This window comes from Equus caballus, chromosome 20, assembly GCF_041296265.1.
Source record: "Equus caballus isolate H_3958 breed thoroughbred chromosome 20, TB-T2T, whole genome shotgun sequence".
Lineage (NCBI taxonomy): Eukaryota > Metazoa > Chordata > Mammalia > Perissodactyla > Equidae > Equus > Equus caballus.
Window position 1 is genome coordinate 29,360,909 of NC_091703.1, and position 15,903 is coordinate 29,376,811.

General features: G+C 38.9%; 1 protein-coding gene across 1 annotated transcript; it reads left to right on the forward strand.

Moving 5' to 3' along the window:
- Nucleotides 1-9,594: 9,594 nt before the first annotated feature.
- Nucleotides 9,595-11,058, forward strand: NKAPL (NFKB activating protein like). The gene has a single exon (XM_005603645.4). It carries the CDS (start codon nt 9,705-9,707, stop codon nt 10,926-10,928), a length of 1,224 nt encoding a protein of 407 aa, XP_005603702.2. The 5' UTR covers nt 9,595-9,704; the 3' UTR covers nt 10,929-11,058.
- Nucleotides 11,059-15,903: the final 4,845 nt, after the last annotated feature.

The following is a 15,903-nucleotide window of genomic DNA, read 5'->3' on the forward strand; positions in this document are numbered from 1 at the left end:
CCACAGTGATAGCCTTTTGAGTCTAAATGTTCTTAATAATTCTTAGGTCACAGCTGATCTTCTTGGGCAGGAAGGGCAAAAAACAGTTTTGAACTGTTGTCTCCAAACAGTTCAGAAATCCCTGAAGTTTCAACTCTAGACCCGTGAACCCCACTTCCTTTAAGAGGCTAGTGAGGGCACAGGCTGCCTCTGGGAGCTCACGTCTTCTAGAAAGCCTCAGCTGATCTCAGTTGGAGTTGAGCTACTCTGCAGATGTGAGTCAAATAGACAGGTATGACTTTTTATTCTTTTAACACATTTTTTCTGTTTACACATATTTGTTAAAAAATTGATTGTGTTCTTAAATTTGTAATTACTCCTTACTTTATAAGGACATAGAGAACAGAATCACATGGTAAAAGTATCTCCTGAATTGATTCTTTTTAAACAGCTGTAATTTAAAAAAATCTTGACTCCATTTTTGATGCTCGATCCCTGACATTTTTCAACCTCCATCTTCCCCTTCCTTTCCGCCCCACATCTGGGAAAGCTCATAAGAAAGCCAAGTGCTTCCTTACTTGGCATCTGAAGGAAGTTCAAGCCGTGCAAGCCCTGGCCTAGCTGTGCCTGAGAACTATTCTCTGGACCCATCATCTAAGCACAATGAAAACCAGGACAACTAGCTCTCACTCCCTCTTAAGCTACTCAAGAGATTCTGGACCAGCTTGGGTGCTGCCCTGCTATCCCAAGAAAATTTCATGATGTGAGTAATAAATTTTTCATACACATTTGTGTACGTGCATGGCATCGTCCCTAGCAATTGGGAGGTGGGGGTCCATATTGCCTCTGCAGGATAAGCACATTCACAGCTCACAGGTATATAACACGGAAAGTGAAAAGGCCATATAATCCCCCATCCACTACAGATACCACGCTAACCGTTGCATAATTCCCCTACACTGTTAAATCTTGACACATCCATAACCATACTGTACCATTCTGGATATGTCCCTATGCCCATCTTCATTCTTTTTGCTGACTGATGCCCACTCTCTGAAACTTTTCTTCTTTATCCTACATAAATGTTCTCTGACTTTCTGGCTACGAAATCTTCTTTGGGCCCCTGGCACCACAGATTTCACCTCCTCATATTATGGCTTCTTCATATACTTTTCAGATATATAAAACTTCATACTCTTGCATTTCATCTGGAAGATTTTTATCTCTTATGAAAGGTCCATTCTTTTCACTGGATCATTGTTTCAGATGGAAATGTCAGGACTGATAAAAGGACAGCAGCTCCAAAGGAGGATGTTACAGAAAATATAGAGTTATATGGGGAGGGATGTGGAACACTAAATGGGAGCATTCACTAGGATCCTGAGTGTGAAAAACAATGCACTTGAGATCAGATTAGAATATCAGCAGATGACTCCTCCAGGAGAAAAATGACATAAATGTGATGATTGTGGGAAAAGCTTCATCCAGAATGCAAACCCCATCAGCACCAGAGAATCCACATGGGAGAGAAGCTTCTTAAAAACAAAGTGTACAGAGAAGCTTTCTCTCCATGATTGGGCCTCTGTCATCATCAGAAAATCACTCTGGAGTGAGGCCTTATAAATGTGGTCAGTGTGGACATCCTTCAGTGGGATTCAACATCAGAGACGCCACAGTGGAGAGAAAATTTATGACTGCAACAGAATGGAGAAAGGCCTTCATTAAAAAGTCAAGCCTGGCTCACCATAAAAAAGTTGATGGAGAACACTCTGTTTTGGATGTCTTCTATCAAAACTTAGGTGTCAAAACACTAAAAAAGACAGGAGATGAGCTAATATCAGAGGCTCCAAAATATGCCCAATATAGCTTACTCCTTACGAGGAGAGTTAAAGTCCATACCACTGAGGGAGTTTTCTGGGAATCAAAGTTTCTAGAAAACCTATTTCATCCCATACTTAAACCTGCTAGCGAGCCAACTGTTCACTGGTGGTGCCTAACTCCTAAATGACTGATTATGGATGTAAAAGCTTCTGCTTTTTCCCAAAGCTTCTCATTTTTTTTTCACCCATATTTTCTCCCATTTATAATTCATGAAATTCTTCATTACATTGAAAACTATAAATGGGGATCTTTGATTATATTCTGAGGTCTCTAAAAGTCCCTCAAGTGGTACATTTCTTCTGCAGTTTCTATTGATGACAGATTCCTGTGAGAGTGAAAAGTCATTTCAAGTCTCTTAGCTTCAGGCTCTTCATTCTTTATAGAGCATGTGGGACGTTCTCAGCTGCAGGTGAGCTAATGATCATGAAAATGACTTGAAAACTAATTAGTTACAAATAGTCAGAAGGAAACCTGTATTTAATTAGGACGCACCATATGCTAAGCCCTGCGTTAGGTGATTTCACATACTGTGATCTTATATACTGGTTCCCCAAACCCTGTAAGCTGGAAATTATTATCCTCATTTTTCAGATAAGAAAAGATATTAGTATTATATAAGAACTTAGCACCAATTCCTAAAGAGTTTTCATAAAAGCACAAATATATTTAATGAGGGAGCACAGAGTAATGCTTAAGAGCATGGGCTCTGGAGTCATTCTGTCTAAGCTCCCATCCTAGCATTGCCACTTATTAGCTGGCTGACCTTGGGCAAGTTGCTTAAACTCTGTCCCTCAGTTTCCCCATTACAAAAATTCAGATAATAGTAGTCCCTAGCTCGTAGAGTTGTTGTTATAAGCATTAAGTGAGTTTATATTTGTAAAGCTGTTAGAAATAGTGCCTGGAAAATAGAAAGTACTAGCACATCAAGAGCATGATAGAAGTGTTTGATGAACAAGTAAATGAATGACTTCTAGGCGCATGTTTAACTAATAGTCTTGTTTCCACAGTGAGAGGGTCCCCAATTAATTTGCACATGACCATTCATCCATGTTTGTTTATTTCACACCAGATACAAATTAGAGTTGGGGAGAAATCACAAAAGATATGGAAAATGTAGTCCTTGACCTTGTGATACCTAGAAATTTATCAGGGAGAAATTAAAAGGCAAGACCTAAAAATACAGAAACTAACACCACAAAATGGCAGTGTGCGGAGAAGTATTTGAATGCAACTTTAAAACGGCAGTACTTCAGTTAGTCCCATTAAATCTACCTTTATCAGGGTGGAGGTGGTAAGAGAACACAGGTCTTAGAGTCATAATACAAGTTTTTGTCTCTTCTCAACAGAAATGTAGGCAATCCTGGGCATATCCAATGAGAAAATCTTTGTGAAAAACACTTTGTAAAATTTAAATCAGAGCACTGTACAAATATTAGTTATTTTTACCTAATACCCAAATCATAAACTAGACTATGTGAAAAAGGAAGGAATTTTATGTGGTAGAGTTCATGACCTTCATGAATAAGTTTGTGGCTTTTCAACCAAAGTCATTAACTAGAGTTACTACAGTACCAGTGACTCTAAGATTCTAGGTGGAAGCCCTGAAGCTTATGAATGGTCCTAGTAATATCTACTGTTGAAAAAGTGTGACCTGTTCGTGTGATAAAAGTGAGCGACAAGGCTCATCAGCTTTATTTTCTTTTTTATATATTAGATCCTAATATATGCCTTTCCTCAGTTTTGTTAATTCTAATGTCATGCCTCGAGCTGACACACACTGAACAAGAAACGCATGATTGACATGGGTTCCCAGGTGTGAACAGGAGCTTCCTCTCTCCCTCACTTACAGCTATTCGCAGCAGTTGCCCACCTACCTGCTTCTGCTGGTCCAGGAACTCTACAGCGAGACTGTTCCTCCCTCCCTTTCCAGTACCCCACCAAACACAGGCACCTACACTAGCTTTAAACAACTCTACAAAATTCTGGGTTGGCAAGACTCAAAATAAACATGAGAGTTGAGAAAGGATTTAAGGTGTGTTAAGTGAGTTGTGTTTCCACACATGTAGACTGGTATCTTGCCCCTGGGTCTGCTGCATCCAGGAAAGTTGGGAAGGGTGAGTCTTGGGTAGGGTACAGGGGGATGACACAGAAAGGACCATTATTTTATCATGGTGTTTCTCTCAGGTGGGAAAATCACCCTGGCTGCATCTATGTACTGTTCTCTTCCCTCATTCATTCCACTCTAGGCACACAGGCAGTCCCAGAACTAAGGTGAGGTGAGTGAGGCACTTGCCTTAGGTATAAAATCTAATGGGATGCCAAACAACTTATTAATCAAGATAAATAATTTTTAATACAATATTTTAATAAGTCCAAATTAATGCAATAAATCCACAATGAATCAATATCAAAATTCTAAATAAAGTTAGGATCATTATTACTGATTTTTCCTGTTGCCTCAGGCTCCAATAAGGCTAGGCAAAACACTATTACTGATCCTATCTTTATTCAAATTTGTGATATTTGTTTGAAACAGACCTCCCTGCTGAACATTCTGCTGGATTAAGGCCTTTGCACTTGTGTTCTCTTTACTGGAATGGCCTTCCCCTCTATATCAGCAAGTCTAGACCCCTCATTTCCTTTAGATTCTGATTCAAAGGTTACCTCCTCAGTAAGGTCTTCTCTGGCCACCCCACCTAAAGTTTTTACCACTACTCGCCACTCCACACATATATGTAATTCATATTTCTTTTCCCTTTGCAAAATGTTTTTCTCTTTAGCATTTAGCAGTCTTACTTTTGTGTTTTAATTATTTTGATTATAAGGGCAAGGGTTTTTATTTTGTTCACCCCTGTATCTCTAGTGCCTAGAATTGTGCCTGCCAAAAAGAGCACCCTCAAATTTGGATGGAGGACAGCAAGCAGCTGGTGGTGATGGTGTGAAATGAAAAAGGCAACTTCAAAGTAGAACTGCCCAATACAGTAGCCGTTAGGCACATGTGATTATTGAGCATTTGAAATATGGCTCCTCTGAACTGAGATGGGCTGTAAGTGCAAAATACACACTGGATTTTGTAGACAGTACTTTTTTTAAAAAAGAATGTAAAATATCTTAATAATGTTTTATATTGATTACATGTTAAAATGATAATATTTTGGATCTATTGGTTTAAACGAAATATATTTTTTTCATTAGTTTTTATCTGTTTCTTTTTACCTTTTTCAATATGGCTACCAGAAAATATAAATTGTGGCTGGTATTCTATTTTTGTTGGAAAGCACTGTTCTTCAACAGTTCTAGAGAAACCTGGTAATGGGCCAAGGAGGTTCATGGTAGCAGATGACAGTGTTGGTCCATGGTGGCTCAGGTGCGAAGGGGCATCAGGAGCAGAGAGGACTCATCTCTCGATGGAAACTGAAGTCCTGAACTCTAGGCAGCCACGTCGCGGGAAGGGACCCTGGAGAGGGGCTTTGAGCAGGGACATCTCCACCTCACAGCTTAGTAGACGGTCAAATTGCATGGTTCCCCTCAGGAGCCTGTTTCCTTTCCTGGGAGCCAGGTCCTTTTCTATCTTCCAATGAGCCTGGCATTTGGGAAACTCAGAGCTGCCAACGTAACAGGACTGAGTGGGCCTCACACCTCCTGCTTCTTTGACACCACCTGACAGGAAAGGAAATTAAAGGAAACAATCGGTTTTCTGTTTTTTATCCTGGAACCAGAGCCATTCTGGACAATTCCATCCTGGTTTTTCCACTCTAAAGCAGGCTGATTTTACAGTATAATTCACATCAGAGGTAGCTTTCAAGAAATCCCAGGAGACAGGGGCTTAGGACAAAACGGGGCAAGCCTCTCTCTCATTTCTCCTAGAAACAGGTAGAGACTTGTAGTTTTGCATGTATTTTGAGAGTGGGTGGATTTTTCTAGCAAGAATATTGAAATTGGAGGTAGGCTGGGCGAAAGATGTTGAATGATGGATGCTGAATTGTGGAATTATGATAAAGCTCCAATATCTCTTAAAGTTATAAAGAGTAACTGAGATAACTTCTGTAAAGTGACAACACGGGCAGTGCTTCAAAGCTGTCAGTTCCTGTGAGGGACACTGCAGTTGACTACAAAATGTCCAGTTTCCCATTCTGTATTGTTAAGAGAACCTTGATACATATTTTTGTCCAGACAACAATGTGCCCACTTAAAAAGAAATGACGTCTCCAGACTCTCCTACAGATAGAGGCAGCTTTTTGACCCAGTTCTAGGCAACAAAATGAAAGGAGAAATCACTGACTGGAGTTTTCAGAAAGACCATATATATATTTTTTTCTGACAAAAAAAGGAATGACTCAGCCAGCCCATATCTTTTGCCCTTCAACCGTCTTCCTTCCTGGAATTCAGAGAGGGAGTCCACTGCTGGACTAGCCATCTCACCATGATGAGGTAAACATAAAAATGAAAGCTATTTGCTGGAAGCAGAAAGTTGTTGGAGAATATTGAAGCAGAAAGACAGAAGGAGCCTGGACCACTCGTGATGCAATGGAGCTGCTATAACCGCCTGAACTGCCCCTATTAGGGCACACAGGCTAACCTGATTGACTGCTCCTAGTATTAACACTTTGTCAATAAGCTTATCTGAACGATTCATGTTCATTGGGAAACCATTTAAATAATTATTAGTTCATCACACAGTTTTCTTAGAAAAAGTAAAAAAATAAATGTGCAAATATCAATGACTTAAAATCTTTTAAAAGGAGATATGTTTCTATTTAGTCTTCACCAAAATGCACACATTTTTTGCACTGTTTTAATTACTTAACAGATACAATGTTGATTCTGTATTTTTTACTTAACTTGATAAACATTACCACTTATCAGAGTTTCTGTTATTTATTTATTTATTTTTTTAGGTGCTTCAAAATGATTCTCATTAATGAATGTCTCAAATTGACATAAGGCAAAACACTGCCTTTATTTTGTTTTGTATGTAAAGGTCACTAAATATATGTGTAAAGGCAATGTAAAGTAATTTGGAGGGATACTTAATTCCAGCTTGCCTGAGAGTGCCATATAGTTTTCTTGTTAGGAATTTCTTAAAAGTAAGTATAGATTGTGACAAAATAATGTTATGTGCTTCCTGATGAGATATAATAATAAGTATATATCACTTATGTGATGTGCCAAACAGGATACCTTGAATCTAGCTGTGAGGGAACTATCAGATACATCCGACTTGTGGGACATATCACTCTGTCACGTGATAAAAAAAAGAAAGTGGAGGGGGGAGCATAGGCAGAGAAACTGTTCTAGATTAAAGAGATTAAAGAGTAATGACAACTAAATGCAATGTGTGATCCTTAACTGGATTTAAAAATCCCATTTTAAGGGTATTATTGGAAAAATTGAGGAATTTTGAATATATCCTGCATATTAGATAACACTATCTAATGTTTAATAATAATAGTAACATTCTTTAGAGTAAAGATGGTATTGTGGTTATGAAGGAGAATGCCCTTTTTAGGCCTCAATAACTGAAGTATTTAGGAGTGAAGCATGATAATGTCTGCAACTTTCTTTCAATTGAGTAAGAAAAAAATCTTATCAATTAGTGAATCTAGGTAAAGGATATATGGGTGTGTATTCAACTTTCCTGTAGGTTTGAAAGTTTCTAAAACAGAAATTTGGGGGAAATTTATGGAAAATAACTTTGATAAACTTTGAGAAATACAGTAAAATATTATCTGTGAGAGCAATTTCATTTTAGCTGAGCTTTCAACATCTGGTGCTTTTCTTAATGATTAGAATGTATTGCTACTTGAAAAACTTTATTTTCTTAAAGATCTTCAAATATATTTTTGTGTTCTACACTATCGAATATTTGTTCATCTACAAATAAAATTAAGAAAATGAAAGATCCTTCCTCCCAAAAAAGTATGGTAGGTATTTATTTTTATTCCTATAAGCACATCTTTTTACCACTACTTTTTCTACTAAGTCAGGGGTCATCAAACTACTGCTTACAGACCAAAATTGGCCCACTGTCTGTTTTTGTATGGCCTGAGTGAAGAACGGTTCTTATATTTTAAAATGATTGGAAAAAAACAAAAGAATAATAGAATTTCATGACATGTGAACATTATATGAAATTCAAATTTCAGTGTTTATAAATAAAGCTTTACTGGAACACAGCCATGTTCATTCATTTACATATTGTCTGTGGGTGCTCTTGTCCTACAATGGCAGAACGCCAATTAAGCAAAATGTTATTCCCTCAAAAAAGAATTTTATTCTTCCCCTCAGATGACCTGTATTACAAAAAATTGTATTCAATTATTATATTTTGAATAATAAGATAATTATATTTTATCAATAAAAATGTGTGGAAATTTGTTTTTTCTCTTGTTATATATACGTACATTCATAATCTTCTCAATTTTGCTTCATGATCCACAGAGTCTAAAATATTTACTGTTGTCCTTTTACAGAGAAAGTTTTCCCACCCTCGTTCTAGGTCATAGTTTTCCTAAGGAACAAAAATATATTCTAAAACTCATTTTCCCATGTTACCTGAAAGAGATGTTCCATCAATCAATTTGCTAATATTTGAAATCCTTGTCAGATGCTAACTGGTTTAATTTTACAGTTATCTCAAGTAAAATTTACAGATTAATTTCATTGGCCCACCAAGGAGTTTATAACTCCAAAAGAAAATTTTTTTACATAAAGTATGACATTTTTACTTATAGAGAATCTCTAGTCCTACATCCATTGTGATATTTTCACTATACATGTGACTATTCACTTATAATACTCCCTCCTATTTGCCACTTCCTAACTTAGCGTAGTTTATGGCAGGAAACCATGCCAGTCCTTATGTCCTTCAATCACATTACTAAAATTTTTGTTAGATCAAATGATTTAATTTGGTCCTATTCAATTTAATTTCTCCATTTTATTGTTTAGAGTCCTAGCATTAGGAAAGCACCATTTCTAAGTTCTGACAACTTTTCTGTCTCTGTCCAAGTCTGTCAACTAACCAAGCAGGTCAATTTAACTACAGAGAATCAGATGACCGTAATGCCTATGTACACCTCAAGATCAGGAGAAAAAGATCTTTCATAAAATGTTTGCTGCTTCGGAGCAAACAAAGTGTGTGCAGAAAGTGGTTCCCAAACCACGAAGTTTCTGAGGTAACTGGATAAGACTGAGTTGAATGCGTCTCTGTGCTGCTGGGGTAGAAAAGTCTGGGAACTTAAGAATTACAATCATGATCCTGGCCGTCACTTGGCTCAGAGGCTGAGCTCAAACTTTGATTCCAAAAGAAATTCTGGTTTTTGCTTCCAGTAGGAATAAGCAGGGTTTGGAAGTTATTAATAAACGTATTTCCCCCCTGAAGATGGTGGACAAGCTCCTTTTTGAGGGATAAACAAGAGGAGCGTGGGAAGCAGGAACCTCCACTGAGAGGTAAAGATAAAGAGGGCGGAAGTGAGAATGGGAGGAACGAAGGGAAGTACTAAGATGGTTAAATACCCAAGCAGAGAAGGGAGTGTTTGAACACTAGAGGGATTCATTGATATGAATTGTTTTCATGTTCCCAGGGGCCTCAGTCTGGGGAATGTAAATCCGACCATGCCCCTTTACCCACTCCCAACAAGAAGCCCCCAGACAGCCTCACCCAAGGCAGGCGCCTCACGGCCCTCCCGCGGGTTGGGTCTTCGCCTGACAACCGGCCGGAAGCGGAAGTCGCGCGCGGGACCGTTGCTAGCGCGCCTGCGTGGACGAGAAGTGGAAGCCCGCCGGGTCTCTGCGGTAACGGCCGTCCGTTGACCAGCTGGCTGCCTGCGAAAGCGCTGCTCATGGCGCCAACGTCCGGGTCCCGCTATCCCGAGGACACCCCGGGATCTCGGAGACGGCGACGCAGCTCGTCCGGGAGCCCGCCGTCCGCGCAGGCCAGGCGCTCCCCTTGGAGCGGCCGTTCCGGCTCCCACTCCCGCGGCCGCGAGGGCCTCAGGCCTCGGTGGGGCGGGACGGGCGTGGACACCCCTCACCGCCTTAGCCGCTCGGGGTCTCGAGAGCGGCTCTCCGGGCTCCGCAACTACTTCTTCTCATCCTCATCTTCGACCTACTGTGGCGGGTACCGCTACCATCACCACCACTACGCGGGCGACCGGCAGTGGGCGGAGGACTGCGAGAAGGATAAAGAGGAGAGCTATCGGCAGAGGCGGCTGAGGGAGCGAGAAAGGATTGGGGAGGTGGGAGCTCCTGAGGTGTGGGGGCTGTCTCCCAAGTTTCCTGAGCCTGATTCTGATGAGCGCAGCCCAGTTGAGGATGAAGAAGTAAAGACTCAGGAGAGCAGCATTTCAGATTCCAGCTTGGAACAAAAAAAGAAAAAGAAGACCATTCGTTCAAAAAACAAGAAAAAAAGAAAGAAAAAGTCCAAAAGAAAACATAGGAAATATTCCGATAATAGTGACAGTGATTCAGACTCTGACACTAACTCTGGCTCCATTGATGATAAAAAGAGAGCCAAGAAAGCCAAGAAGAAAGAAAAGAAAAAGAAACATAGAGCAAAAAAAACCAAGAAAAGGAAGAATAAGAAGACTAAAAAAGATTCCAGTGATTCAAGCTGTAAGGATTCAGAAGGAGAGTTTCCAGACCATATATGGATTAAGCAGTCAAAGATTGCAGATACCACGGCTCTAATAGGTCCAGAAGCACCTGTAATACACACCTCTCAAGATGAGAAACCTTTGAACTATGGCCATGCTCTGCTCCCGGGTGAAGGTGCAGCTATGGCTGAGTATGTAAAAGCTGGAAAGCGTATCCCACGAAGAGGTGAAATTGGGCTGACAAGTGAAGAGATTGCTTCATTTGAATGCTCCGGTTATGTTATGAGTGGTAGCAGGCATCGCAGAATGGAGGCTGTGCGACTGCGCAAAGAGAACCAAATCTACAGTGCTGATGAGAAGAGAGCCCTTGCATCCTTTAACCAGGAGGAGAGACGAAAGAGAGAGAATAAGATTCTAGCCAGTTTCCGAGAGATGGTGTACAGAAAGACAAAAGGGAAAGATAACAACTAAGGACTTTTTGTTCTACAGCAGGACTTTTAACAACAACAATTTTATATGAGCAAAATAGTATTAAAACACTTTATGTTGCTACTGTGCCTATGCTGTAAGTCCCTCAAGAAAAAGCTGCTTTTTAAGTTTTCTTTTGCAAGTTATTTTTCGTTATTTTTAACTTAAAGAAGTAATATGTGCACATGGTTTAAAAAATATTCAAACACTACAGTAAGTCAGTAAAATGAGTCTTTCACCCCAGTCCCTACTCCTTCTCCCCAAAGAAATCTCTTTTTGGTGTTTTCTATGTCTGCCCATAAGTTCTGTGTATATACAGGCATGCATTTTGCAGAATTAGCTCCAAACCTATTAACCTGAAGGTTTTTTTCCTGTTGCCCTGACTTTTCTCTCTCTTGGGGGGCTTCATTCCTCATGGAGCCATTCATTTGCCCCAGGGAGGACCAGAACAACCCCAGAACAAAGAATTCAATTGAATATATCCTGGTTGCAGTTAACAGACTGAGTTAAAAAATAGAGATGTACTGGCTTGTGTAACTGAAGAGTCCAGCAGGAGGATGGGATTCCTGCATGGCTTTAATAGGACTTTGGCTTCTTTCTTCTGTATAGTTCATTTTCCTCCTCAGTCTGGTTTCCCTTAACAAAAGGGCTGCCAAATTTCCTGAGTTTGGTTATATATTTCCTGATCCACCTTTGAAGAGAGAAAGAACATTTCTGTCCTGATAGTCCGAACAAGAATCCTGAGATTCACCCTAATTGGATTAGCTTAAGTCACATGCCTATCCTCAAAACGGGTGCTGTTGCCAGGGAAATAGAATGGCCTACTCCTGGAGCTGTAGGTATGGTCAGTTTATGGGCTACACAGGGAAGGAGGGGATACCTGAATGAAAATCAGGGTAATGTTGGGAAGGGAGGATAGGCAACCAACAGATGCCCGCTGCAGTTTTGAATGATTTTTTAAAAACAGAATAGAGAGTACATGTGCTGAAGGCCAAAGTTTTCTTCAAGAAAAGTTTGGTTTTGACTATTAGAAGCCAAATGCCTGAGTGAAGGTGACATAGGGTTTCTCCATAAAAATAGACATAAAAGAGAAAAGATGAAGATCCAGGGTGCTTCAGCCTTCCAAAGAGTAGATAAGGTGCCACCTAGACTAGGAGAAAGAAAAAATGAGAAGGTATAAATGAGGATGCAGTTGGTAAAGCTCATGAAAAGGAGACCAGATCATGAAGGACCGTGTGGATGGGAGAGTTGGTATTGAGAGACTGGCTAGCACCAGATCTGGCGAAGACTTTAGAGAGAGCTCCACTCATTGTCTATGATAAAGCCTTTGTTGTCATTCAGTGACATCTGCCTGAACCCTGAGACTTCATTTTGACCCTAACCAAACTACCTATTTTGAATAACCCTCTTTTCAAGGCTCAAGACCCTGGTAAACCTCACAGAACTGAAGGTGAGGTGGTGGGGTTCTAGAATCTGGCAGGGCAGTGTGATGTTGAAGGGTATTTTCATTCGAATGTGTGACTTGATTGACATGGACCATACAAGTTTGAGACTTCCCACAAAGAGGGTTGGAGAACACTGGTGAAAGCCACCTTGTTGCATATGTATATTTCCAATTTTAGAAACAAACCATACCACATTATATGCATGGATCTACACCTTTTTTTTTCACCTAACCATACATCTTGGAGATGTTTTATATCAATGCATATAAATCTACCTCATTTTTTTAAACAACTTTGTAGTATTCTATTGAATGGAAGGACCATATTTTATTGGATGTTTAAGATATTTCCTATATTTTGCTTTTACACAACAGTGTAGTGAAAATCTTTGTGGATGTGTGAGTATTGTCTGAAGCATATCCATATAGAAGTAGAATTGTTGGGTCAAAAAGAATCCTTTGGGTCATCTAAAAATGGCTACCTCAAAGTGGAGTTATTGGATCAAAAGGAAAATAAATTTATTAGGTGTTTTCTGTATGGTAGGCATTATGGCAGGTACTGGGGTTAAACCAACAAACAAGTTAGGCTTGATCCCTGCCATCATGGAATTTTACATTCTACTGGGGTAGACAGACCTTAAAGAGTTGACAAATACTTAGAAATTGCAGCATGCTATGAGGAAAATAAGGGGCTAGAGGCAGTAATGGGGGGCATTTTTGAGAGAGTTTTCAGGGAAAGTCTAAGAATAATCACATTTGAGCTCTATGGGTTTTAAAATTTTAATAGATACTGCAACATTGCCTTCCAAATAAGATGTACCAGTTTATACACTCACCTATGTCATTGATGACATTGTACTTCTAAGCCTTTTGATCTTTGCCAATCTGATAGGTGAAAAATGGCATTTCATTTTTTATTTTATTTTTATTTCTTTAAGTAAGAGTAAAGTTAAGCGTCTTTTCATATATGTATAAGTTTTTTGTAATTCCTTGTGTGTATGTGTGAACTACTCACATTATAGCCTTTGTCCATTTTCCTACCTGGTTTTTGGTCTTTTTCTTATTGATCACAAGAACTCTTAAAATAATAAATTGGCTCTTTATCACATATCTTGTAGATACTTTTCCCTCTTACTTGCCTTTTGAATTGCTTTTCTGGGAACACTTGATCATAATGCCGTTTAAGGCCTAAAAAATTCCCTAACACTAGCCATATAATCAAATATCTTTGTTTCTTTGTTTTTCTGACTTGGGAAAAAGATGCAGCTGAGAAACTGTGGCTTCTGAGTAAGCCAAAATAAGATTGGTGGGCTTCCTTTCTAAACTGATAAAATACACATAATGCAACAAATAGTAAGTTTAATGCCTACAGCAGAGTTCTTGTGACAGCATTTTGTGCTGTCATTATACTTAACAAGTTATGCTGCGCTTAGAGAGGAACCTGGCCAGTAAATCTGCCTTAAAAGAGATTTTGAGATTTGGAACTTGTTTGCAGATTATTTTGTCTCGGAGGAGCTAATGAAAGGAGAACAATTATTTTTACACTGATTTTGTCCAGAGTATGTGGTTATGGGTTGTGGAATAGAAGTAAAACAGTACAAAAGTTTTGTCTCATGTTTAGGGTTCAAGAAACCATGAGATAACTGTATTATTAAACTCTGCTCCAGGAGGAAGTTGAACAGATCAAACAGCTTGCTTTAACTGGCGGAGTTACCCTGAGTTGTATTCAGTGCTGAGAAATAGCCCAAGAAAGCAAACTAGTGAGACCACTGACGATTAATTCACAATTGATAAATTTTGCGAAACATCTTAACTTTCTCATGGACCATTATTTTATGACTTCATGGAATTATCTAAAATAGTGTTTCACAAAATATGAAAACTCCACCACTGGCATAAAGGGTGCAAATGGGTATTTCATGGCAGGTTTTTTTTTTTTTTTTGAAGTTCTGTAGCACAACGGAGGGTATTTCTTATCCATAGCTATCAGCAACTCAGGGAGTAAGAAATTATAGGTTTGGAAAATTGCTGTCTTTTTATTCTTCATCTGACAAATTCAGCTGGATTTTTTTGAGAATACTTGTAAAATATCACCATCAAGCATGAGGGAAGCTTTTTGTTTGGAAAGTATTTATTTTTGCCCTATAAAGGAAGTATCCATCTATTCCTATCTTATTAAGAGTTTCCCCTTTTAATCAGAAATGCATGTTAAATTTTATTAAATGACTTTTTAGCATTTCTGGAGATCATATGATTTTTCCTTATTAGCCCATTAATATGATGACTTAAAGTTATAGATTTCCTAAGATTAAACTACAGGTTAAGTTTATTGGCTTCATTTGTAGGTCTTTGATTGTTTAGAACAATCACTGGCCACACAATTTTCTATTTCAAAATTCAGAACAATGAATGAGATCTTGCTGTATTGGTGAAAGCAGAGAGAAGAGCAGAAAGCCTCATTACAGAAAGATAAGAACTTATGCTTGTCAACCTTTAAAATAAAACAGCTAGTTATTTCACCAATAAAATCAGTTTATTCAAGAATAGCCAAAGAATTGCAATTCAGGTTGTCCCTGCTATGGCAGGCCATAGGCAAATCCAACAAACAAGGGAGAGGAACGTTATTTTATAGAGAAAAAGAAGGAAATTGGGAGGGGTCGTTTTCAAAGAAATCCATCAGAGAAAAGTGAGAGTTCAGGGTGGTAATGATTTCTCATTAGCTGAGTTGCTGGGGTAGTCAATTTCTGTTTGGGATGTAACGCACATTTCTTCTTGTAATTGATAATTCTTTTCTGTTCACTTGTCTCTATTGGGGTCTGTAATTGACTATCTGTCCTTTAATTGACCTAACCAGTACTGCATGGAAGCTCCTCCTTCTGGCCTTCCAATTCCGTTTTAAATGAAGTTACCCTTTATTGATTTTCACATGCTACAGCATGGGAGCATGATTTGCAATACAATAGTGCTTCTACTGATCATATAGAAAAAGAAGCTTTTATTTTGAATATCCTATGAATTGACCTGATGGAAATATACAGACCACCATTTTGTTTATAAAAATAAGGATAGTCCTGGAAAATAAGAATCTGAACTTTGAAATTTGATTTTGTTATTAGCAATATGTAGTCTCTCTTGGTATAAATTGTATTTTGATTTATTCTCACTTTATCTATTCCTACCCCTTGCAGAAGAGAAAAACAGACTACTTTAATTAAAAATGCACACCTTAATTTTTTAAAAACTCTTCTTCGTTAAGCTATATTAAAGATTTTTATTTTCATGGTATATCCAATGCAACGTATATCAGCAATAATCTCAGCCTTGATAATATGAGAGACATTTAAGAAGCCAGCCATAGTAGGGAGTTTGAAAGGGAGAGTAAATGAATTGAGATATATTTACTTCCTTGCCCCCCCACCCCAGAAGATTATCCGTGAGCTAACATCTGTGCCAATCTTCCTCCACTCTGTATGTGGGTTTCAACTGCAACATGGCTGAGTGGTATAGGTCTGCACCTGAGATCCGAACCCGAAC

What these genes read in the sequence shown, in the direction of transcription:
- NKAPL (XM_005603645.4), top strand. Translation starts at nt 9,705, where the DNA reads ATGGCGCCAACGTCCGGGTCCCGCTATCCCGAGGACACCCCGGGATCT.